The 25,445-nt window shown below is 48.9% G+C and overlaps 1 protein-coding gene across 7 annotated transcripts in view; it reads left to right on the top strand.

Moving 5' to 3' along the window:
• Window positions 1–25,445, top strand: part of GRAMD1B (GRAM domain containing 1B) — a 94,122-nt gene that overhangs the window by 22,708 nt on the left and 45,969 nt on the right. Inside the window, exons 3-4 of one of the 7 annotated variants that reach the window (XM_058857230.1) lie at window positions 2,026–2,069; window positions 2,488–3,171. The exons of 5 other annotated variants lie outside the window; for them this stretch is intronic. In XM_058857230.1, the coding sequence (XP_058713213.1) occupies window positions 2,026–2,053 (28 nt within the window). In that variant the 3' untranslated portion in view covers window positions 2,054–2,069; window positions 2,488–3,171. Of the gene's footprint in view, window positions 1–2,025; window positions 2,070–2,487; window positions 3,172–9,300; window positions 9,531–25,445 lie in introns of those variants that run through there. One more of the 7 variants, XM_058857227.1, reaches the window with a different exon arrangement.

Below are 25,445 nucleotides of genomic sequence, written 5' to 3'. Positions count from 1 at the left end.
AGTATACTAAACCTCCATGGGTCTGCCAAGACTGTAAAATATTGACTATACTCAACCTCTGTGGGTGTTCCAGGGCTGTAATATACTGAATATACTAAACCCTTGTGGATCTGATGGGCTGTAAAATATTGAATATATTCAACCCCTGTGGGTCTGCAAAATATTGAATATACTAAATATCTGTGGGTCTGCTGGGGCTGTAATATATTGAATATACTTAACCCTTGTGGATCTGCAAAATATTGAATATACTAAACCCCTGTGGGTGTTCCAGGGCTGTAAAATATTGAATATACTCAACCCCTGTGGGTCTGCTGGGGCTGTAAAATATTGAAAATACTCAACCCCTGTGGGTCTGCTGGAGCTGTAATATATTGAATATACTCAACCCCTGTGGGTCTGCTGGGGCTGTAAAATATTGAATATACTCAACCTCTGTGGGTCTGCTGGAGCTGTAATATATTGAAAATACTGAACCCCTGTGGGTCTGCTGGGGCTGTAAAATATTGAATTTACTCAACCCCTGTGGGTCTGCTGGGGCTGTAAAATATTGAATATACTCAACCCCTGTGGGTCTGCTGGGGCTGTAAAATATTGAATATACTCAACCCCTGTGGGTCTGCTGGGGCTGTAAAATATTGAATATACTCAACCCCTGTGGGTCTGCTGGAGCTGTAATATATTGAATATACTCAACCCCTGTGGGTCTGCTGGAGCTGTAATATATTGAATATACTCAACCCCTGTGGGTCTGCTGTAAAATCCTGAATGAAGCTCTGTGCTGTGCTCCCTGGGGCTGTGTGACACCAGTGCCAGGGGAGCAGCTTCTGCAGAGGCTGAGCCGCTCCTGGGTGTGCTCAGAGCTGGAAATTCATCTGCGGCTCAGTGCTGCGCGCCTGAGCACCGGGGGATGATGAATAAGCACTTTGAAGCAGTGATGCTCCTCTCCCTCCAAGGCTCTCCATCCGCCTGAGCTCTGCGCTCTTTTCTCCCTGCTCACGTCTGCCCGGTACCGGGCGCTCCGGGGAGCTGCGAGCAGCCTTGCTGCGGCTGCCTCGGCTGCCTCACGGGCTCCAGGCTGATTTCCTAGGGGAAAACAAGCCCGGAGGAGCGGCAGGGAGAAGCTGGGGGATGAACGGGGCATGGGATGAAGTCAGCGTGCTGCGCCAATCCGGGCAGGGACACGCAGCTGCGGATGCCTCTTGATGCTGGCACCGAGCGCACCTTCCTCCGGGGGTCTGGTGCCTCCAGCCCCAGCTGAGCGTGCACCGAGGAGTTTCTAGGTCAGGCCCAGTCGTTTGTGAGTGTTGTGTGAGGTGAGTGTGTCCAGGGGGAGGCAGCTGAGGAGCCTGTGCCCCCCGTTCTGCGCCGCACCTCTCAGTGTACACGCTCCCGGGTATGGCTGTTCTGCACCAGCGCTGCTTCACCTGCCTGCCTGTCCCCCCTCACTCTGTTCTTTCCTCCCCACATCCATCCCCCTCGTGTCTGAGCACTGCCCAGAGCCCACCTGCTTCCTTCCCTTCCTCCTGACTCCTGACATGCCCGCCTGGGGGGCTGTGGTGTGTGACTCTCCCTTCCCGCAGGGTGAGAGGGAGGATGAGCAGCTGGAGGATGAGCTGGAGGATGAGCTGGAGGATGAGCTGGGCTGTTCCCCTGCTCCCCGCAGAGCTCAGCCTGGAGAGGGAGCTGGGAGCAGGAGCAGGGTCCTCTGTGTCCCTCAGCATCCTGCTGGACCCTTGGGTGGTGGCAGCGGGGAGGAGCCGGGGGCATGGCAGTGACTCAGGTCTTGTGCCAGGCTCCAAACGAGCTCCTGACCTGGGGCCATCTGCTTGGGGTGCTTGCCCTGCCCTTCTCAGGGTGGGGGCAGAAGCTTGGGACCAACCCCATAGCAACTTTCATTGTTCTCATCCTCCTGTCAAGTTGTTTGCCTGTTCTTCTTCATCCTCTTTTGACTTTCCCTTTCTCTTCCCCTCCCTCCCTCCCTCCCTCCCTCCCTTCTCCCCCGATGCTCTCGTTCACTGCTAGGCCAAGCAGAAAGCATGGAGACGTCTGATATGGCGACAGCAAAGGTAGGATGGAAATGCTGCCGGCCTCACTGTGCGTAAGTGGTTTCGCTTGGCACCTTCTTACTCTGTGTCCCGACCCTTTTTCACTGCCCCTGGCCCACCCTCCCTGTGCTGGGACAGCCCTGCTGGGCTGAGCACGGGCTTTAAGCCCTGGGAGGATGTTGCAGTGGTGAGGCTGGAGGAAATGCTGGAGGAGGAGGTCGGGGGTGGCAGGGAGGGAAATTGGGGGTTGTGGTCCCTCCGTGGGATGTGAGGTGGGAACAGGGATGCTGGCAGGGCTGGCTCGGCTGCTGGATGAGGCAGTGACACTAGATGGTGCTTTAGGGGCAGCTTTCCACTCCCAGACAAGGTTCTGTGAGGAGAAATTCCTTCTGGCAGCCTCTATACTATTTTTTTTTCTTTTTTTTTGTTTTTTGGAAAGGATGTTGGGGGAGTGTCAAGCGAGAAAGTAATTCGAGTTTATGGATGCATCCACCCTTTTCTGTGAGGCTTCTCTGTCGCCTGTGCTGGGCTTTCACCGGGCTGTGGGTTCTGCTTTCCTGTGGGCTGGAAATCTGGGAGTGGAACTGGGTGGATCCAGATGGATTTGTGGGAATGGCTGGGAGGCCTGGGAAGCACCAGGCTGGCACCACGGAGTGGCTGAACATCGTGGCACACTGCCTTTAGAGCCAAGGTTTATTTTCCTGGACTCTCCTTGGGATCACAGCAGGGTTAAAGTGCAAGGGATGTGTCTGAAAAAGGTGTTTGAGGCTTTATCTCACCAAGTAATGGAGCTCAGCATGGCTGGGGAGAGCCATGGCTTGCAGAGAGTGGGGAAGGGCATAAAAAATTATAAATCCCTGCTTTTGAGGCTGCTCTGGCTGGATCCTCGAGCAAGGCCATGTGGTCTGCTGTGTTCCAGGGAGAAACTCCTTCCTGGGCACAGAATTCCACGTGGAACCCCTGCACTGTTTCCCATGAGGTGTTCTTCAGACTCAGCTGGAATCCAGGCTGAGTTTTCCCTGTCCTTTATCCAGCTGTAACACCCCACCCTTTTCAGTTCCACTTCCCTGGAGCCTGGATGATGCTGGGGAACATTTTGCCCTGGGAATGGGTTGCTCCTTGATGCAGGTTTTGAGTTTTTTAAGCGTTTAGCAATAAATTGTATGATGTGCTTCTGGATAAATGTTGCTTTATAAAGGTGAACTCATCCTCCCTATCATATTTGCTGAAACCACAACTTCTGCAAACCCTCTTCAAGCTGTAGAGCTTGGAAAAAAAACCCCACTGAGGATGCTGAAGGGTCTGTGGCATTTCAGTTGGAGTTTGTGGTGGCGTTTTGGGGAACTCAGTTTTTCTGGGTTGGAAAACAGACTTTTTCTGTGACAGAAACAACAGAGTCACTTGAACATTGTTTTTCTCTCTACCTGTTTTTTGTAGTTTTTGGTTTTTAGTTAAAGGGAAATGTGACCTGTAGTGTGAAAGCACCATCTTAGTGTGAATATAGTGGAAAAAAATCTAATTATCTTTTTGGACAAGTGGAAAGCTGAGTTGAGTTTGAACCTTCTGTAACAGATACAACTTGGGAATTAGTTATGTAGACAATCCTGGAATGTGCACAGGTTTATTTGGACTTAACCTTGATGAGTGCTGATGTTTAGTCGCCAATTCTTTATTTAAAACCCCCAAATTCTGTTTTCTTCGCTGATTTTGAGCAAGTTACCCCTGTAAGGAGTTCGGTGCATTACAGGGATGTTGTTAATTTTGCGTAATTTCTGCTGGGGTCAGTCTGGAGGAATTTCTGAGGTTGAAGAGATTTGTTTCCTCATGCTGGAAGGCTCCAGAAGTGGCTGGAAAATGAGGATTATTCCGTCACAGCTGCTCTCCTTTGTGTCACCCTGCTGCTTCCTTCCCTGCTGAGGCACCTTCCAGCCTATCTCAAGAACTGCCATTTCCTGCCATGCCAGAGAATACCCCCCAAAAAATAAACCAGTGCTGTTTTAATCCATCATTCATCCTCCTCTTGGGGCTTTTCAGAGCTGTTGGTGGGCTTGGAGAGCTGCCCTGGGACAGGGACACGGGGCTGGGTCACCTCCAGCTGTGCTTGGCCTGATAAAAGCAAAACCCCCGGAAAAACAAATTAAACTCTTGCAGAAGAGGGGGAAAATCAGGTCAGTGTGGAGAAGAAGAAGTTTCTCAAGAAGTTTCTTGACAAAGCAGGGGTCATTTCCCAGGTGAAATGAGGATTTTAAAATCAGTGAGCTCCTTTCACGCTGCCTCTGTGCCCTGCAAACACACACGTGGAGATGCTCTGGAGTTTCGGATGTTGGAGAGATATTTAATGTGGATGTGGGAGATATTTAATAGACATTTAAGCTGATTTACTTGTTCCATCTTGAGGGAAACGTGTTTCTCTGCTGAGTGAAGGCAGCCAAGGTGCCTTTTTACAGCATCACAGAGGCTTTCAGAGATGATTTCCTTGGCTTTTAGCAGGCAGCACTTGGCTGGGATTGCTTGGAAAAGTGTCTGTGAGGGGAGAAGGACAAAAGAGCTGTGTGTGAACGAAATAATGCTAAATATTAAATATTATTGTGTGACTTTTACTTTCTGTGGGTGCTTCCAGCTTCCCCCCAGGCCTGACTGGGGCGGTGGCAAAATCCTGTGCACAAATTACCTTTTTTTTCCTCCAGCACCAAGCCCTAATTCCTGCCTGTCCCTTCGTGCAGATGTTCCTGCCTCTGCTTTATCTGGACAGCACCATCCAGTGTTCCTTTCATCCAAGTAGGGGGCCAGGAAAAAACAAAACAAACCAAAACAAACTCTGGTTTTGTGTATTCCAGACCTAACTTTTAAAATTCATGAGGCCTTGACAGTTTGTACTTACAGGTCAGGAAAACATCCGGTCTTTTTTTTTGTTTTTTCCCAACCCCTTTTTTTAAATTATTATTTTTGGTTTTTTTCTGCTGCTCCTGATCTCCCAAGTTTTTCCTTCAGTTTGAGAAAGTTCTGCCTGGTTTTGGCTTTGTTGCTGTTTTTAGTGTTTGTGTGTGTGCTGCTGCTTGATTTCCTCCTCCTGGCTGGTGCTGGAAGCACCCAGGAGCCCCAAGGGAGGTTTTATTCATGGAATTCTTGATCTGGACCAGGAATACTCAAAATGTTACTGGCACGAGGCCAAGGTCCAAATGATCTTAATTCTTTTTGAAGTTTATGAGAATTTTTTTCTTGGGAGAAAGGACAGGGATGAGGCAGGACAACACAACCACATGAACTTGTCTTGTTATTATTTATTGTTTGTTCTGAGCAAATGATGCATCTAATTAAAAAATGAGATTCCCTCCCCCAAACAATCCAAATGGTATTCCAATAAAATCATTGGATTTACAGCCTTTGTGGCTGGAGGGGAAAATGAACTTCTGGTCTAACATCCTGTATGAAGGATGAAAATGGTGAAAATATGTATTTATGGCTCTGTGAGGACACCTGCACATCTTTCAGAGCTGCTGTTCAGCTCAGCTGTTATGTTTATTTTCACAAAACATCAAAACAAACTCTAAGGAATCCCAGTGTTTACCCTTTTATGTCTATTTTTAATATTTTGTGTGGAAAAAGAATTTTTACCAAAATACCAATGGCTTGGGAAAACTCTTTTGAATGCAAAAGATGATCATGAAAGATATTTGCCACTTAAATTGATGTTTCTACAGACCAACAATATATCAGTGATGCTTTTTACAACCATTTTCTGAATTACAGCCTGCAGTTGCCCAGAGCAGTGAGAAGCCAGGGGTTTACAGGGCTTCCCTTTCCAAAACAGAGGCCAGAAATGGCTTTGGACCCCTCCAGCCACAGCTCTGACTGGGGTTTTTTTCCCATTTTCCCCTTAAGTGGGAAGGAGTAGGTAGATAATGAATCTGGAATTCATCTTGCATGTGACTGATAGGTATTCTTAGCTCTGAGGAGGTGGCTGTGCACATCCCATCCCTCCCCATACCTAGAGCTGCTTTTGGGTTGCTTTATTTCAATTTTAATATCTTTTTCTCTTTTTTTTTTCCCCCCCATGGGAATTGTTAAGGGGGGGAAAGTGAAGGGCTTGTCCATGCAGCTGGCACAGCTGGATCAGCCAGAATCTGGGATTGGGAATACCTGAGGGGGGTGAGCCACAGTCCCTGTGATCTCCTGCTGGGAGGATTTTGGACAGCACATTCCAGAGGTGGCCAGCCAGACATTTAAACAAACACCTCCCCAGCAATCCTTTGATAATCTCCCCACCCCTCATATTATTTGGATAAAAAAAGAAAAAGAAAAAGTGCATGACTGCTTATCTCTTAATACCTTTCTTGCCTGAGCTTTGATTTCCAAACATGTGACTCTGCAGCATTAGTCTGTCCTAGATTTGCCAAGCTTGCAGGTCTCCTGACCCATTTTACAGCATTTGTGATTTGCCTCCCTCCTTGACAAACCTGCAGGCCACAAAGCTCCTGCTGGGGAAAAGCCCAGCCCAAAGCCCAGCCCAAAGCCCGGCCCAAGCTGCTGTAGGTGGGACCTGAGAAGGGCTGAGTCTGCATGGGGTGAGATTTGAAGGGGTTTTTTTTTCATTTGAAGGTGTTTTTTCCATGCTGTTTGACGTGGGGAAAGGCCTGTGCCCAATTTTATGGTTAAATGACTGCATTTTTTTGCTTTGTTGCCCAAAAAATGCATTGCAAAGTTGTTGTGGGAGCAAATTCCCAAGGCAGGGATTTGGGATCTCCCCACCTGCCCTGGGGCTCTCCTGCAGAATTCCCCATTTCAGTGTTCCTTCCTCAATTTCTCAAACTTCAGCCCAAGATGCTGTTTCATTTCACCTGCCCTGAAATGATCCAGACCCTCCAAAAGTGATTTTCTGCTGAGTTCAGAAGTAGAACTTCGCTGTTCTTCATCTCTTCTGGGTTTGGGAGAGTCAGAATAAAAAAATCTTTATTGTTATTAAGCCCAGTAGGAAAGCAAAGAAGCACATTTGTTACTTTCCAAAGGGGATCAGAATGCCAATGTTTCCTTGGAAAAACGTCTCTGAGAGCTTTGCAAACCAGGACAGAGCTGTGGAACTGCCCCAAGCACCCCCTGTCCCCTGAGCAGTGAACAGAACAAAGGTGATGATTTTACAGATGAAGGTTTTCGTGTCAGTCCACTCATAATTACCTGTAGCCATGGGGATGGGGGTGTGAGTGCAAGAAAAATTGACAAAATACCATTTAAAGCCAATCAAGAGAGTAGAATCTTTCTTTACACACACCTGTCTGCTCTCTTTCCTCTCCCTCTCCTAAAACTGATGAATTCCTGCAGGATTTATAACCCAGACTGATCCTATCCCAACCCAAACCCCTTCAGAACTCCCTGTGTGGAATAAGAGTGTGGATGTCCATCCCTGGACACTCCCAGGCTTCACTTTTTGAAGCACTTTATGTAGAAATAATGAAATTAGAAGTTATTTGAAGCACACTGCCCCGTTCCCTCCCAAGCTGCGTGCAGGAGCAGTAGGCTGTGCTCGGATGCTGTGTGATGAGAGGAAGAATTCCAGGGAAAAGCAGTGTCTATAGCAGGAAATGAGGGTGGGAATGCAATAATTGGAACTTTTCCCTTCAGGCCAGGCCTTGCCCCATGGGTGAGGGGTGCAGGGGCTCTGTGCTGCTGCTGTGGGGGGCAGAGCTCTGGTTCTGCTCTGGTCAGAGATGGTGCAGCAGCAGCTCTCCTGCTCCCTGAGTGCCAGAGCTCAGCTCCAGAGCAGGCACTTGGCCCCTGCCTCGCTGAAGATTTCGGTTTTCCATTAGGAAATGCGGTTTTCCATTAGGAAATGTGGTTTTCCATTAGGGAATTCGGTTTTCCATTAGGATGTTTGGCTTTCTATTAGGAGATTTGGTTTTCCATTAGGAAATTCGGATTTCCATTAGGAAATTCAGTTTTCCATTGGGAATTTTGGTTTTCCATTAGGAAATTCAGTTTTCCATTAGGAAATTTGGTTTTCTGACAGTTTTCACGCCCCCAGGTGAGGATGGGGGGGATGGTGCTCCTCCCTTCGGGAAGATGCAGAGGGGATGGATCTTTGTCAGGAACTGGAGATGGGACAGGGAGAAACGGGTACAAATTATAAGAGGAGAAATTCAGCTTACGTGTTCCAGCTTCCAGAGCATCACCAGGGATGGAATTCTCTTTTTTGGCCTGAACAAACAGCTCATCCCTGCCCTGGGATAGTCAGGGAATTGCCGTGGTGCTTTGGCAAATCCCCCCACAAGCATCAACAACCAAACACCACAGCTCTGGCAGAGGGAGGAGAGGACTGGGGCTCGCTCTGCCTCTTCCTCCAGCTCTCCTACATGGAGAGGAAAAGTGCTGCAAGAGAAAAGCAGGGAAACCTCTTGCTGCAGAAAAAGGCCAAGGGAACCCAACCCACGAGTATGAGGGGCCTTCCAAACTCCCCTCTGTTCTTGCTGGCCCCAGAAACTGATTTCACAAGCGGGGAAGTAGGGCCAGGAGTGAGGGGAGTCTTCAAGAGGGATGGAGAGGGGCTTTTATGAGAGCAAGGAGTGACAGGGCGAGGGGGGATGGCTTCACACTGCCAGAGAGCAGGGGTAGATCGGATAATGGGAAATATTCTTTGCTGTGAGGGGCATGGACTGACAGGGAAGGGGGGGATAGCTTCACACTGCCAGAGAGCAGGGGTAGATTGGATAATAGGAAATATTCTTTGCTATGAGGGGCACGGACTGACAGAGCAAGAGGGGATGGCTTCAAACTGCCAGAGAGCAGGGGTAGATTGGATAATAGGAAATATTCTTTGCTATGAGGGGCATGGAACGACAAAGCAAGGAGGGATGGCTTCAAACTGCCAGAGAGCAGGGGTAGATTGGATAATCGGAAATATTTACTGTGAGGGGCATGGACTGACAGAGCAAGGGGGGATGGCTTCACATTGACAGAGATGAGGGTCAGATTGGATAATCGGAAATACCCCTTGCTGTGAGGGAGGTGAGACCCTGGAACAGAGAAGCGGTGGCTGCCCCATCCCTGGCAGCGCCCAAGGTTGTCCAAGGCGCTCTGGCAGGGGGTGCTGGGGCTGGGCTCGCCTCGCTGCCCACCCGCACTGGCGGGGCCGGGAGGGGCTGCGGGCTCCGGGGGCGGCCGGCGGAGCGGGGCCGGGCGCTGGCGGTGCCATGGCCCGCTGCTGCCGCTGCTGCACATGCTCAGCAGCCAGCGGGGCGGCTCAGCCCCAGCCCCCGGCGCTGCCGCTGCTGCTGCGGGGAGCCCTGCGAGCCTCGGCGCGGCTCCGGGGGCGCGGGGCGCGGCCGGGCCCCGGCGCGGGGGGCTCGGCGCATGGGGCTCGGCGCTCCCCGCGGGACGCTCGCCGGGGCTGCTCCAATATGTGCTGGGACCTCTGGAGCTCTCAGTGGGCAGACAAGGGCACGGGCAGCGGATTATCGTGGCTGTACTAATGAAAGGGTTCAAGCTCGCCTGGTAAGCGCGCGGTGGGGAAAAGGGGGTGCGGGGAGTGTATGGGGGGGGGGATGATGATGCTGTGGCCCCCTCCCCGAAATGGGGGGGGAAAAAAAAAATAAAATAAGGGATGAGCTCCTCCAAGTTGCCGCTGCGGCCGCTGCGGCACGGCCGGGGGGATGTGGGTGCGGGATGCGGCGGGGAGGGAGGGAGGCACCGGGAGAGGCTCCGGCGGTGGATGCGGCGCTGGGCCGGGCAGAGCTGCCGTGCCCTGAGCTCCGGCTGCATCTCCCGGCCCCGCTCCGCATCACCCGGGCTCGGGGGCAGCTCTGCCGTGCCCTGAGCCCCGGCTGCATCTCCCGGCCTCGCATCACCCGGGCTCGGGGACAGGGAGATGCCCTGAGCCCCCCGAGCTCCGGCTGCATCTCCCGGCCCCGCTCCGGCTGCATCTCCCTGCCCCGCTCCGCATCACCCGGGCTCGGGGGCAGCTGGAAAATAAACACGGGCGGATTTCGCCCAAGAAAGGTGGGGGGATAAAACAATGTTTTGGATGCTGCGTGCGTGGAATGGCTCCTGCTCGGCTTGTCCTTTAAATAGAGGCTTTTGGGGACGCTCCTCAGCGGCTGTGAGAGCGCAGCCGAGTTCCGGGGAAGCGAGAGCTGCCAGCCAGGTACCCGAGTGCTCCTTAATTCTCTCATCGTTCCTGGGTGTTTTGGGGGGAAACTCACCGGGTTTGGATAAAGAAAACACTGCGTGGGTGAAAGGGGATTGATAAAGCTCAGGGGGGTTTGTGTGTCTAAAATGTATTTTGTTGGTCAAGTTTGTATATTACAGGGGTAGGTAAATATATATATATTTACGTAATAGAGGATACAATTATATATCCGTATATAAACATAATATAAACTTGGCCACCAAAGGCTCACGTAGAATCCTGAGTGTATCAAAACTATTTTAAATTTCCCGTAAGTCAAAGCCACTTAGTTGGAATGAATAGGCTTTGAATTATGATGATGAAATTGATTTAACCAGAACTTTATCAGATGGGAACGGTTCCACGGTTAACATTGGAATGTGACTTTGTAATTTGGGTTGAATTGGATGACAAGAGCAAAGGGAAGGCCTGTTTCTTTTCCTTAATCCTTTATTTTCTGGGATGAAAAAGGAAATAATCGCAGAAATAACAGCCTCCCTCTCAAGTGCGCTGGTTTGCATCAGGATGAATGTGGTGCTTTGAGATCCTCGCCTGTTAAGTGTGAGAAAACAGTGAAGTTATTTTACATTTGTTATTTTACTTATAGTTGCTATTTTAATTTTATATTTATTTATTTTTTTTTCTGTGTAAGAAATAAAAGCACTACAGTATAGAACTAGGAAGCATCTTCTACTGGGCCCCAGGGGACAGACCCGAGCCAGGGATGACTCAATAGGTCATTTCTTTTTCTAATTTCTCTAATTCTGTCTTTTATTTAATTACACTGAGAGCCTTTGAATTTTCCCTGTGTGTACATGGCTCTGTCTCACACAGGCTGTACAAATGATACGGATATTAACATTTGAAAATATTACACGATTTTATTTATTTCTTTTTTTAAATAAATAAATAAAAAAAGCCCCTTTCCTGCAGTGCTCTGCTGCCTTCTGTGCTGTGCAGTTGGGCTGAGGAGTTGCATAATAGCTCAGTGTAGTACCAGGAGAGCAAAGCATGTGCTGGAGATGCTGGAAACGCCGGGATGGAGAGGATCTGCAGTGACCTGGCCCCCACTGCATCCCCAGCCCTGCCTGCCCACAGAGCCAGCAGGGAGATCTCACTGTGGCACTGGAGTTTTGGTGTTCCTGGCTCATCCCAGCGTTTCTGACAGCTCATGTTGGAGCATCCTGGTGATGGTGCGGGCTGGCAGCAGAGCGGGGAGGCTGCTGGAGGATTCCTGGGGACATAAGCAGATTACAGGGCTGGAGGAGGTGCTGGCCTGGCTTCAGCAGGTGACGCTCTTCCCTCTCCATTCCTCAGGCTCCTCTGGGCAGTCCTGGGCCCCTTTGTTCTGCCAGGGTGCCAAAAAGATCCCGATCAGTTCCCCTGGCTCTCCTGGAGTCACTGGACAAGCGCTACCCCAGCTTCTTCAGCATCCCCCTTCATCCCAATCACAAAATCAAATATTCTGATTGCTTGCCTTATTTAATTATACAGCATTCTGGATCTCTGCAGCTGTCACTCTGTTCCCCGGAGGATATTTACAGACAGTTTTGTTTATTTGGTTGTGCTGCAATATCCAGGCACAGGAGGGGGAGTTAGGGATGTTATTTCAGGTCCTGCTTTGCCCAAATCTCTGTGTTTGTCTGTGCTGGATTGGTTGGAGGAGCACAGATTTAAGGACAGAATGAATGCATTGCTTGGGGTGTTTAATGTGGGCTGGACAGCCTTGATACAAAATGAGTTTATAGGGTTAGTGTTTATATAAAGAAATAAAACACCCAGTGCATGGGATGCAAACAAATCCTCTGGTCCTGGGTGCGGGAGCGGCACTGCCGGGGTTAACCCAGATTTCCTCACGGAGCCAGACACATGATTTCTGTCTGTACCGGGGAGGGACAGAGAGCTGGCAGCAGGAGCAGCCTGCTCTGACCCTTAGGGATGTGCTTTTCCCAGTTTCCAGGCCCCACATCCATCCTGTGCTGTCTGATCGCACCAAATCCCACAGCCAGGGGTGTCAGGGAACCTCTGGCTCCATCCTGGCCCATTGCTGCTCCTTTGCCTGCATTTCCTGCAGCTCCCCATCTCCTCCTGCCCAAAATGATCTCATCCCCATCTGGCTGCGGCTGCGGGGACAGCCAGAGGGGCTGGGTGACATCAGAGGGTGACAGTGGTGTGATGCAAAGCCCTGCTGTGCCGTCACAGCGCTCCAGCACAGCGTCCTGCTGGCAGGAGTGATGCTGCAGCCCCCCAGGATGCTGTCAGGACAGATGACAGCAGCGATTTGCCTCATCACACTCTGCTGTCTTGCTTTAATCAGGCATTTTTTGTGTTTTAATGGTGTTTTTTGTGAGCTGGTATTGTGAGAGAGGGCTTCTGCCTCCAGGCTGACATCACTGTTATCTCACAGCTCCTCAGGGACTGCAATCAGCCAGGCCTCCAGCTTTAAATCTCAGGAAGCCAAAAAACCACAGCAGCTTTTCCCTCCCCTTCCATCTCAGGCCGTGCTGCTTGCCCTGCTCTTCCTTCTTAGGAGTTTTGGGGAGTTCATGATCCAGCAGAGATGGAAACCAATTTAGATCTTTGATGAAAAATGAGAATCTAATGCCAGAAGAGCGTTGCAGGGACAAAAACAAGCTGGTAGCTGAACTTGATGTCCCATAAATGGGATACTGAATAAAACTCTGCTCGTCTGATTTTCCTTCTTTTGTGGCTCCCTCTGCATTGCTTGTGCTGCTGTGTTGGTTGGAATAGTTCTGAGCTGCAGAACCTGTGATCTGGAACCTGCAGAGAAAATAAGGGCCAAAGGCTCCACTAAAAATAAATCTGTAATTCATTTTTCTCCTAGTGCCTGTGGGTGAGGGGAAAAAAAAAAAAAAGAAACCAACAACCTCTCAATGTTCCAACACCCTACTTATCTGAGGGAAGGATCTATTATGTAGTTGTGGGGGTGGGATGGGAACTAGGTAGGGTTATAGAACAGCAGAGCTAAAATTAGAAGTTGTTTGATGTCAGGGAGCAGTGAAGATTGACTTGAGGCAGTTTCACTTCTGCATTCTGGAGGCTGAGGCTGCAGGGGCCCTTTGTGCCTCCACCAGGCTGACCCCTGCCCTTCCCCTGCCTCTGGAAATGGATGTCTCAGGGGGTGGAAGAGGGGAGGGAGGGGTTCCTGAGCTCTCACACTCATCCCACCAGCTCTGCTCTTCCAGCCTTGCCACTTCTTTGCGATGTGAAATAACAGGTTGGTGAGACAGGGAGGGAGGGATGGCTCTGTCCTCACTTCCAGGCTTTGAGTCCTCGCTGTGACACGCAGGGGTGACAAACGTGGGTGTCTGGGATTCGTGGCTCCTTGATTACCCAGGGAAATGATGAAGCTGCTTAAATCACTTCCATTTTCGTACCCAAGCTGCAGAGCCTGAGAGAACTGCTGCGTGCAGCGACAGTGAACTTCGTCCTGTGGCACTGCAAATAATCCCAAATGAAATTGGATTTCCAAACCAGTTCTTGGAGAAGCTTCACAGAATAGTCCTGTTAAAGTTCCATAATTGTGTTGCTGTGCCCACTGTGCCCCTCGACCTTCACGTTACAGGTTCAGGTGTTGTGTTTTCAGTCTTTCCTGTCTTCATTGATTCTTCTGCGCCCACATCTTCCTTTGTGCCTTTTATTCAGGGGGCAGAAATAGGTGCTGATAATCCTCAGCTAAAAACCACCAGAGCTGACCCACATACATATAAATATGGCTCTGGTGTTTGGGAAGGGAGAGGCCTTAGCTCCTTATGAATTCTGCAAATGGATCTGAGGAATCACAATGTTCCCGTTCGCCGGCGGTGCGGTAGGAAGAGCAAACCTCATTAATAGGTCACTGGTCTTCCCCTGCATCCAGAACATTCTGAGCTGGCCATACATCCTGAACATTCTGGCTGTCCATAAAGTGCAGTTTTTATCCTTTTCCAGCAGGCAGGTGTCGTGCCAGGTGCCTGGAAGAACAACTTGGAGCAGCGTTGGCAGGTCCCTTTTGTAGCTGGTTCTGCGGCATGCAGTCACTAAGGGGTCATTAACAGGTTTTGTGCTAATTTCTCTGGCTTTGATATTATTTTTTCTGCCCTTTTCCATAGTGGGAAGCCCTAGGAATCAGTGAGGAGCCTAATCTGAGTGCGCTAAAGTCAAGGAAGAGCTTTGCACACAATTCCCGTGCTCGTGGGCACCAAGAGAGGCAGAAATAGAAACAGGATCAGCCCAGCACCAGTTTTTGTCCTGGGCTGCACAGTGCCACACTGGATTAATACCTGCAGTGGCAGCAGCCTGTGAAACACAGCTTCTATTTTAGTAAAAGCGTGAAATTACAGTGGAAGGAGACCGTCTGAAATAAAACCAAAGCGTTTTGAAGCCCTTCATCTGAGACTGGCAAAAACACCCCTTTAATATTTTTGTTTCTTATGGGATCGGCTTCTGGCATCGAGTTTTGCTTTAAATTTGGATAAACATCTGTAATTCTGTTCTCTAATACATATGTGCATATTGAAACCTCTCTGAGGACAGCCAGACAGAGCAGTTCTTTGATTTAGGCCATGAAGAAGCTGCACTTTGCAGAATTCGCTGCCAGCACCCAGAATCTCTCCCCCAGATCTCTCCTTGGGCTGCAGATTATTTTGGCCAATGGAATCCTAATCAGTTTTTTTGCTGGGAAATTGCAATCCCCTCTTGTCAGATGCAGGATCACCTTGCTGTCTGTCTGCAGCCCTTCAGCAGCCTCAGAAATGTCAAGTGAAGGGGGCAAACTGCTGGGAATGGCTCTGGAATTCTGCAGCCTTTGCTCACTCAGGGCCTGGAGCTGAGGCGAATGAGGCAGCAGTGGGGCTGTTCTGGAGATTCTCTTCCTCACTAAAAAGCCTGAAAACGTGGGAAGTTCAGTGAAGAAGAGATAAAAAGTGGAGGTGAGGCTGCTGGGTGCTGTTTGACTGCTCCAAAGGGAAGGAAGGTGCTGGCTGTGGGATCTGAGAGTCACAAGAGGCCCTGGACCTGTCATTGACCATTTTTATCCTGATTTTGCCTCTTCCCCACTTTCCCTGCTTGAAAAATGAGGCAAACCTGCCTCCCCTTCCGTCTCCCTCTGCCTGGAGCAGAGATTTTCATGGGACAAGTGCTGGAAGGAGGTGTTGGACAGCGTCCCACGTTTTTAAGTGTCTGATTCACATGTGTGTTGATAGTTGTGTTGGACTGGGGAGAAGCACTCACATAGCTGGAATTTCTCCTTCATTTCTGCTCAGCAAGTGGGCAAGGCCTGAAAAGAGGCAAAAATTGCCATCAAAACCCTTGTGGTGCTTCCTGACAGAATCACTGTGTGCTGGTCAAGGCCTCTTCTGCTTTTTCCAGCTGAAATTCCAGATTTCTCTCTATTTTAACCAATTCATGGTGAGCAGCTGCTGTGTTTTTGCTTGAACCTTCCCTTGAATAGCTCTGAGTTAGAAAGTTCATCTTAACACCATTATTATTTTAATTGATGCTTATTATGACTGGTAACTACTAATTTCAGGGTTTTGAGGCTGTTTGAAGTAAATTATGAAAGTTGCAATGGAGCAGTAACAATATATCCAAGGATAAAATATCCAAGCTCAGGAAATGGAGACACCAAACCCAAAATGCTGCACAGAATTCAATTTTCTTCTGGAAAGAAGAGAGCCACACGCTAAATACAAGATGCTGGAATGTTCTCTGAGCTTCTCATTTCCCCAAGTTTTCCTTTTGGCCAGATTTAGGCCTTTGCTGTTGATGATATTTTGCATTTTCCAGTGGTTTATTCCCCTGTAACCATTTTTCCAGGACAGAATGCTCTCTGTGGTCACAGCCAAGTGATCTGGGGGCAGATGCTCTGCTTTTTTCCCAACTAAAAAAAGATGCAAAATGCTGCCACTCTCCTTTGGCAATGTCACAGCCACTCCATGCAAGTGGCAGAGGAGCAGAGAAAGAGGAATTTGTGGGATTTTTTTTTGAGATTCATATATTTGGGCTATATATTTTGGTATATATATATATTTGGGGTATATATTTTGAATAATTTTCAAACCACTCAGAATACCAGGTTTGGTAGAGTGTGGTTTGGACCACAGCTAATTTCAGGCCTTGGAATTGGAAGGAGAAAAATGGAGGAGAAAATGAGTGGACTGAAAAAAAGATTTTTTTGGGAAAAGGAGGTGCATTTTGAGGGGTAGCAAAGATTTGGTAACAGAAGAAATGCCCGGATAATGCATGGAACTAAAACAAATTAGCTGGAGGGGGAACACACAACTTGTTTAATTCAAAAACAGCTCCCTCTAATTAGAGTCATTCCCTTAATGAAATAGTGAGGAAATCAGGCAGAGTTTAGAGGACAGGAGAAGGAGGTGGCCAGGCCAGAGGATTGCAGAGATCATTTGCAAGGTCTCAGCCCTGGTGCAGTGAGGACACACGGGAGCTGTGGATGAAAAGCTTTGCCCTGGAGACAGAGCAGTTTGGGAGCTGTAATTTTGGGGTGTTTCTGACCCCGCAGGACCAGAAATAAAGCAGCTCTGGAGATGTGAAAGGAGTGCCTTTTGCTCCTGAGGAGATTGCTTTGTGGCTGGGCAGCCTCAGAGCTGGAGTTTGGCTTTTTCCAGAGCTGTCAGCTGCTAGAGGAATGTGATGCACAACCTGATGCACATTTTGGGAGCGAGGTTTGGGAGGCAAAGCCGTGCTTAGCTGCAGGCCAGGAAAGAAGGATGTGTCTGGAGGCCAGGGCTCGCAGAACCTGAACAATATTCAGTGGCTGCTCCAGGGCACTAAAGCTGCATCATTGCTTCAAATACCTGCTGTATTATTTTTCCAGCAGGAAGAACAAGTTCCCCATGGATTCTTTTCTGTTTTGAAGGCAGCTGATAGCACAAGTGATCTGGGAAATAGAACTGTTTCTAAAATGGTGTTGTTTTACAGCAAAAGAGGCTCTTGAAAATAGAGATTTGCTGTGCTGGGAGATTTTCATCCAGTTTGTGGGAAGAGATTCCATCCTAAATAGTCAAGATGGACAAAGGGCAGAAGAAAGGAAGTGGAATTAGTCCTGGTTTGCAGATGAGGCACATGGAGATTAAAGGTGTTTTTCCTTTTAATGTGTTTATTAATAGCTGTGTCTTAATTCCCTACTGGAAGCTTGGCTTAGAAAAGCAAAAAATTATTACAGTTTAACCAATTCTGCAAAGAGAGCAAACTCTACTGAAGTGAGAGCCAGGATGAGAAATGCAGACATCCATCCCTGTCCCCTGCACTTCCCACAGGGGACTTCCCAAAGCCACAAACTGAATCCTTATAATTGTCCCAAAACAACCTGTGCCTGGCTCGTGTTTGGAGATTCCATAATTATCCTGAGGACATCTGTTCTCTCAAGGATCACAGCCCAGATTAGGAACTCGGGATGATTTGGATGTCACTTTGCAAGATTTCCCACATGGAACTCCAGATCACGTGGATGTCTGTGCGTGTCTTGGAAGTTTTGGGGACAAAAATGCAGCAAGTCAAAACAATCCTTGAAATTGTAGCACTCAACCAGCCCTAACACCAAGCATTGCAAACCTTCAGAGTCCTGTGTTGCTGCAAACTGGGCTGCTGCCTCTTAAAAAAATGGAAATTATGGAAAGCAGAATTAGAGACTGAAGAAAGTGTGATATTATTGAGGTATTGATCCATCTCCTGCCAGTGGGGTGTCCTGTACAGGGCCAGGAGTTGGATTTCAATAATCCCTGTGGGTTCCTTCCAGCTCAGGATATTCTGTGGTTCTGTGGTTCTGTTTTGTCTTTTATAAACAGTTACTTCTTGCTGTTTATGAACATGACAAGTGAATGAGTTTATTCCACTTCTGCTCCTGGGTGTGAGGATTTGACTTCAGCCTTGTTCCTTTCCCACAATTTCATATAATACCATTGCTCATTGTTCAAAGAAAAAAAAAACCCAAAACAAAACAACCCAAACCTTTTCATACAGCTTCTCTTTCTCTCCAATATTTACATTCTTCAAATATTTGTTGACCACTGCACTTTGTTTACCCTTCAAGTTTGTTTTCTCAAACGAGCCTCATGAGTGCTGTGATGTTTTTGCTGCTTTCCTTTGAACTCATTGCTCCGTAAGAAAATCTTTCTGCTTGTTTGCCACCCTCCTAACGTGTTCCTGGTTGGGATTAGCTGATCATACAGAGCAAATATTTCATCATTCCGTGAGGTGTGATTGATGGGCTCCGAGTAACATCAGTCCCCCCTGCTCCTATGTCACATTGCAGGAACATTTTTAATTTGCTTTCTGCTCTTCCCCCGTCCATCTGTGTTGATTTCTTGCTTTCTAAATTCTTTAAATTGCTGGTCATGGCTTTGTTTCCTCTCTTGCACCTGCCTGGAGCAGCTACAAACCCAAGGACAGCAGCAGGGTCACGTTGCTGCTTTTCCCAGATGGGAATCAGGCACAAACTCTGTTTATTTTTCCCCAGACAGGTTTTTAAAGTGTGTTTATATACACTTTCAAGATGAGTCACATCATTACCTTCTGCATTGTAGAACCTCCGTGCAGAAGATGGGCCTTTCCCAGAGTCTGTATTTGGAAATGCCCGAGTGTTGAAGGCAAATATTTCTATTTATCCTAAATAATTTCCTGTTGGTGGCTGCTGTTCTAGCAGGGAAATCGCTGGTTGGTGTTGCCTGATGAGGTTTAGGAGGGTGCGCAGCCCCTCGGGGTGAAAAGTCAGAGCTTTGTGGGAGCGAGGAAGTGGAATTTCGAGGTAATTGGGATGTTTATGTCCACGCTGACTTCTCTGCTCCTTTGTCGTCACAGAAGTGCTCCCTGGTGGTTTGCACGGCGGGGAGGAGGGGGATATTTAATAAATCCCTGCTCGGGGTGCCAGGGCTGTGCAGCAGCACCGAATATTCAATAAATCCCTGCTCGGGGTGCCAGGGCTGTGCAGGGCGGCGGAACAGATGGGTAAGAGCAGGAGAAGAGCAGCAATGCCGGAGTTTCTCCGGGGTGGCAGCAGCTCGGAGCAGCCGGGGTTAAGCGGGTGATGCGGGACATCCTTCCAGCGGCCCCGGAGCTTCTCTCCCCTGCCAGAGCCGGGCAGCGCATTGCAAAGCCGCCTTTGTCCCAGCCATGCCGAGCCGCTAGCAGAGCGGGGAATCTTTTTGTCGACTCCTTTTGCGGCTGTGAAATGGCTCGGAGCAGCAGCAGCAGCGAGGTTCCCGGGGGGCTCCGGGGTGTTCCCCCCGGCAGAGCTGCGGGGAGGAGCCGCAGGCAGCTCCCGGGAAGGGCGATGCGCTGACAGGTGGTGGAATCCTTTAACTCCTCGTTTTTCATCTCCCAGGCAGGCGGGGGACTCCTTCCTCTGTGTGTGTGTGTGTGTGTGTGTGTGTTTGTGGTCAGGCAGTTCCTCGGGAAAAAGGATGTGGGGCTGGGATGGAGATGGAGATGGAGATGGAGATGGAGATGGATGGGGAATCTCAGTCGGGGTGGAAGGAGTTGGGGGGGAAAAGATGGGGAGGCTTAAAGTGGAGAAATATTCTGTTGTCATGGGAGCAGGGGCTGCACTGAGCAGCTCTGTAGTGGTTTTGGTGAGTTTTGGGGTGAGCCCAGCAGGTTTTGGGAGTCTGGAAGAAAGGGCCAAGCAAAGTTAAGGAAGCCAGTGGGAGCAGGGATGGATGCACTTGGACTGGGATTGGGGTAAATCTGAAGGTACAGACTGGGGCAGTGCTGTGCAGAAGGCTGCAGGGGGCTGGTATCTGTTTGGATAAACAGATTGGAACAGCTGGGAGGAATGGCGGAGTTGGAATAGCCATGACAGAATAACACAATGCAGAAGCACACACTGCACCAGCCAGTGCTGGAGAAAGAGACTGGACCATGGACCATTTTAGGATAATTAGGATAATTTTCCTTCTTTTTATGAATGAGCTGCGAGCTATTCCCGCTCAGTAGAGCAGGGAACAGGGAGCAGAGGGGTGCTGGATGGGGCCTGTCTGTACCAGGAGGCTCTGCAGCCCAGCCCCGCTGATGCTCATTCTGCTCTCCCCAATGGCAGCTATTGAAGCTTTAGCCAGATGTCAGGAGCTCTCCCTTTGTGCTGAGCCTGCATAGGAGCAGCACAGCTGAGGGTTGCTGCTCACTTCCTGAGAGGGGGTGGCTGTCTCGTATTCCCAGCGGCACCCCAAGAACTCGTTTGTTTGTGTTGGGTTTGAGGTGAAATTTTGGTGCTGCTCGTGCCTTCTGGCTGCCCCTGCAGTGTCACTGGAAGTACAGGGGCATAACATTTAACTCTGTCCTGAGGGAAGAAAAGAAGGATAAATAATGGAGGCACTGCTGTGATGATTTCACAGGGACCTGTAATTAGCGTGAGCTCCCGTTTCTGTTATTGTTCTTTGTGTGTAGGGCAGCCTTCCCTCATTGACCTGTTTTGCTTTTCCCTTCATCCTCCCTGAAACTGGGAGCTGATCCTGCTGAGATGCACTCAGGCCCATGTCTGCCTGATCCTCCCAGCCCTCAGCACAGTGCTGTAACCCCAATAAATGCAGGAGTTCCTTTTATTAGTGCTCCATCTCAGAGACATCTGTTGGCGTTATTGATGTGCCTGTTAATCTTCATTTTCAAGCGCACTGACTGCTGGATCCATTATCTGTCAGTGCAGAGCAAGGGCTTCTGGGGTAAAATATGCACCAGTGCAGGAGAACAGAACATGCAGTGGCTCCACAGGAAAAAAACCTGATGGATTTAGTACCAAGCAGAGGCTGACAGGGAACTTAAGGTGCGTGAGTGTCTTTGTAATACATGGTTAGAAATTCCAGGCAGGAGATTTGTAGGTGGGCAGCTCAGCCAGCCTTTCCCACTGCATCATTCCAAACTGGCAGCTTCCAGGTGGGATCTGCTACCTGTCCGTGATGCTTTGTGCTCTCTGTTTGTCCTGATGTTTATCCACATGTTGGGATGGGATTCTCTCGGCCTCAACCTACAGGAAAAAAACTGGTTCACCTTCTGCTACTCTTCCTCCTCATTTTCAGAGGTCACATTGATTTAAAGGAGGCCAGAGCTGCATCAAACATCCTGATGGGTATCGCTGTTTGTGAAGTGGTAGCTGTGGTTTCCTCAGGGATTTGGGGCAGCCCATGGCAGTGGCTGATGAGGAAACTGTCTAGACAGATTCTGGCCATGCTACAAATGCTTGTCCTGGCTGGTGGAGGCTCCAGCTCTCACTTGAGCACTTGTGGATGCTGAACCTCCCCAGAGTCTTTTTCCTTCCCATCCATCCCTGCACTTCTCCTGGCTCTCCACGTGCTGGTGTTGGGGACAACAGGTAGGGCTGTGTTTCCTGGGTGAGGTGGGACCTGCTGCTGGTGAATGTCTTTAATTCTGTGTGGCTCCTTTTGTGCAATTAGGGAGAGCTAATTAGCTCCTTTTAGTGCAGTCTCCTTGCAGAGGTAGCTGACCTCTTGTTAATCCTGGATTAAGTTCTTACCAAGAACTGGCTCTTTGTGTGTCCCAGTTAAGATGTTGACACTTTGTTCTCTCTCTCCCCTTGTTCTCCTCCTCCCCCTCTTCCTCCCCATGCCTGTGAGCACATGATTCCCTGCCTCCTCCAGCCCCCACTGCTGCAGGAATCCATGGACTCTGTGAAAATGCCACTGCCAGCTCAGAAAGAGTTTTGCTTGGTCTGGCACCTGTCTAGGAGCCCGTTTTCCACAAGGGAAAAGGGAGAAGTGCTTCTTCTTGCTTGACAGGGTGGGAGTCCTGTGGGGTTTGAGGAGTAGCAGCCGTGGGCTGAGCAGGATTTATCAAACAGGACCAATATCCCAGCCAGAGAACTCCCCCTGTCCATGCTGTGCACTCAGGAGTCCTCCCTTTCATTCCTAAAGAGGGTGAGGAGCAGAAAAGCAGCTGTGGAGTGAGCAAAGAGCAGATTAAACTTGTGCAAAATGCTAATTATCAACCAGTTACCCACCAGTGCTAATCCTGCTTGCACACTTGCAGGTTGTAGCACTGAGTTTTCCCGCAGGACATGATTTCTTGACGTGTCTGGTGTGTCTTTTTCAAGCACAAGGCTGGAGATACAATGGAAGTGTGTCCCCTGGTTGTGTTCTGAACAAGCAGAGATGCTGGGGAATGGCTGTCCTGGTGGCTTTAAGTTCTCAAACCAGGTCATATTAAATGTGGGGAAAGAATTATGGGGGGGAAATGAGAAACCCTACGTTGTTTACCAATCCAGGTGCTCATTGTTGCCTGACATTTTGCAGACAGACTTTTAAAGGCTTCTTTTTGTTGTGCACGGCTGGTGTGGCTTACAGGGAGGCTAGGATTGCTCTGGAGAGTCGATCCCAGCCCCACCTGATGCTCTGCAGGCCTGGACATCCAGGCCCTGCTTCCCACGCCTCTGTCATCAGCCCCGGGCTTTAATTACTCGACAGTGCCTCATTTCCTCGGGGCTGGGAGATGCAATATGCATGAGAGTGCTTGTGTTACAGGCAGCAGAGCAGCCCTGCAGGCACCGGGGGAAGGGGCACTTTGGGGAAGGAGGAGGTGCTGCCTGCCTGGCACTGAAGAGCCTGACACAAACTGGAGCATCCTCGGAGGGAGGGATCCCCAGATGTGACTCTGGTCCTCCTCCAGGGCTCGGTGGAGCTGTGGTGTCCGGGCTGAGGTGTGTGACCCTGTCACATCGTCCTTCACACAGGAAATAAACTCCTTATCTTGAGCCTTGAGCACCAGACGCCTGCAAAGGAGCCCAGCTGACATAAAATGCATTCTTGCAGCTCTTGAACATGACAGGAACTTGCAGCTTTATGTCCTGAAGAGCTTCCTGAAGGGCTCCTAAAGATCCTCTCTCAGTGGAGTATTATTTAACTTTTATCACCATGAAGTGAGCTTCCTTCAGTGCCAGGGGTGGTGCTGCAGAAATGTGAAATCTGTTTGTCCTTCCAAGAGTTTTGGGTGAAACTTTGCAGGTCTGATGAAGTTTGTAAAGCTTTTGTGGTGCTGTGTGGTTTTCCACATTCCCCATACCTTTGCCCCTTTCATGCCACGCCAGATGAGCCTAAGAAGCTTTTCTCTAAGCAAGTCTTGCATTTTTATTACTGCTCTCAATTCCTGCTATCAATTCCTGTGCTTTTGGAAGCAGGACTTTTGTTTGATTCATCTTCTCTCAGGCTGAAGGGTGGGTTAGACTTAACCTCATGTCTATCCTGCTTTGAGCCTTTGTGTGCTCCAGATCTGAAGTAGCCATTATATTGAATTTATCACAGCCTTTGGGTCAGTGTAACTCATGTGACTATTGAAAAGTAGCATCTGTTCAAACCTTAAGAGTCATCCAGACTAAATATTTCAAAATTTGTGGAGGCTAAGAATTATGTTTTTAACTGTTTTTTCACTTTCTGGAAGAGAAAAAAAACCACTGAAATATCCATAGGCTGTAAACCAAAATGGGACCATTCAGATATCTCGTTCCAAGTCCTGCTGAATGCAAAGTGTGAGGCTTGAATTGATTCTGGTTGGAGGTACAGAACAGTGTTTGGGAGAACACAAACCCTTGCATAATAATGTTTGCCACAGATGGGTAATTGAGCCTTGAATTAGTTACAGTGGTTAGTTTTGTTTGCTTCCCAAAATAGGTTTTTCTTGTCTAGTCAGGATTCATCCAGCTTCAGCTTTCAGCACTTCCAGCTGATGCCCAGTGGGATCAAACCTGGATTCCAGGTGAGCATTTAAATCTTGCCATTCCTTGGCCTCCAGGCTGTGTTGAAAGGATTCAGTGCCACTGCCTTTAGTGCTGGTTGCTCTTATCTGAGTTTATCCAGATTATCCACTCACTGAACCTGGATTCAATCCTAGCCTTGGTGTTCCAGTGGAAACCACACAATCCTTGGGCAGAGGGAGTGGGAAAATTCAGATGTAAAATATCATTTCCTTGAAATAAATTTCTAATTCTCCAGCCAGCAAACTTTGGGAAGGATTTAAAACAACAAAACTGACGTTAGGCTGGTGGGTGCAATGAATTTATTGGAACAGTGGCACGTAAACAGTGAATTCATGTGTAATCTCTGAGTAAAATGAAAGTGATGGTGCTGTTGTGGTATCCAGATGTGTATGGTGGTGGTGTTTCCAGTTTAAAATCCTGTGCAGCCTTTGAATGGCGCTGGTCTGAGGCTGCTGGAGCACCTCCTGCTCCCACTGACTGTGAGTAGAGCAAATGATGGATAATCAGCCTTTAGGGAAGGTGCTCTGCTGGGAATTAGCGCTCAAAGCTGGGACTGATTGTGGAGAGAAGAGAAAATACTCAGCCCTGGCTATGGAAGGGGCAAAATACAACAAAAGCAGGTGAAGGGCAGAGTGATGATCAGCGTTTCCAGAATTCCAGGAACAGCTCCTTGTGTTGGCAGTGGGGAGCAGAGTGGCCCTGAGGGGGTCACTCACAGCATCCCGAGTGCAGGAAATTCGGTGTAATTCCACTCCTGGACACTTGTTCTCAAAGCAGGGGTGTTCGCACAGCTCCAGTTCAGCTCTGCACACACACAAGGCCTGATTTCACAGACTGGGAGGTAAAGTGCAAGCTGGGTGATTGTTTTGCTCTCTTATCACCCTTCAGCTGAATTTTTATTGTGCTGAGAGGGAATTACTGTCCCTTATTTATTTTATTGAGAGGGACTGAAGTCCATCTGGTTATTCTGGAATAAAGATGTCCCCGAGCATTGGGGGGATACAGTGTCCTCAAAAGAAACACCACGTACTAGTGCTGAAAAAGCTGTAAACTTCACCTGATAATGTTTCTTTAAATATCCCAGGCCTGTTTACACATGGATAAGCACGGCAAAAGAGAAAAAAAAATAAAGAAAGAAAAAAAAAACCAAATTAACTTCCTAGACAGAGCCGGCTAAATTGAGTTGAGGTCACCTTAACTCTGAATGAGCGTGGTTTAATTCAGCTCAGATAATCCACGCGGCCACTTAATTAGGGTTTAATTTTCCTGGCTCTTCTTGCTCACACTCTTTGAAACTTTCTCCCAGCAGCGCGTGTGCGGCAGGGAGGACAAAACACAATGTTTCCAACCTGTCGGATTTTAACTCCTGGGGGCTGCTGAAGTCCTTGAAAAGCCTTTCCGAGCGGTTTTTTTGCGGGGGAAATGCGAGATTTTTTGGGTCCCCGGGGAGAGATGCGAGATTTTTTGGATCCCCGGGGGATATATGAGCTTTTTTTGGGACCCCCGGGGGGAGATGCGAGATTTT

Source organism: Poecile atricapillus, chromosome 25 (assembly GCF_030490865.1).
Source record: "Poecile atricapillus isolate bPoeAtr1 chromosome 25, bPoeAtr1.hap1, whole genome shotgun sequence".
NCBI classification, from domain to species: Eukaryota; Metazoa; Chordata; class Aves; order Passeriformes; family Paridae; genus Poecile; species Poecile atricapillus.
Note: the sequence above shows the minus strand (reverse complement) of the source record. Positions and strands in the feature narration are given on the sequence as shown.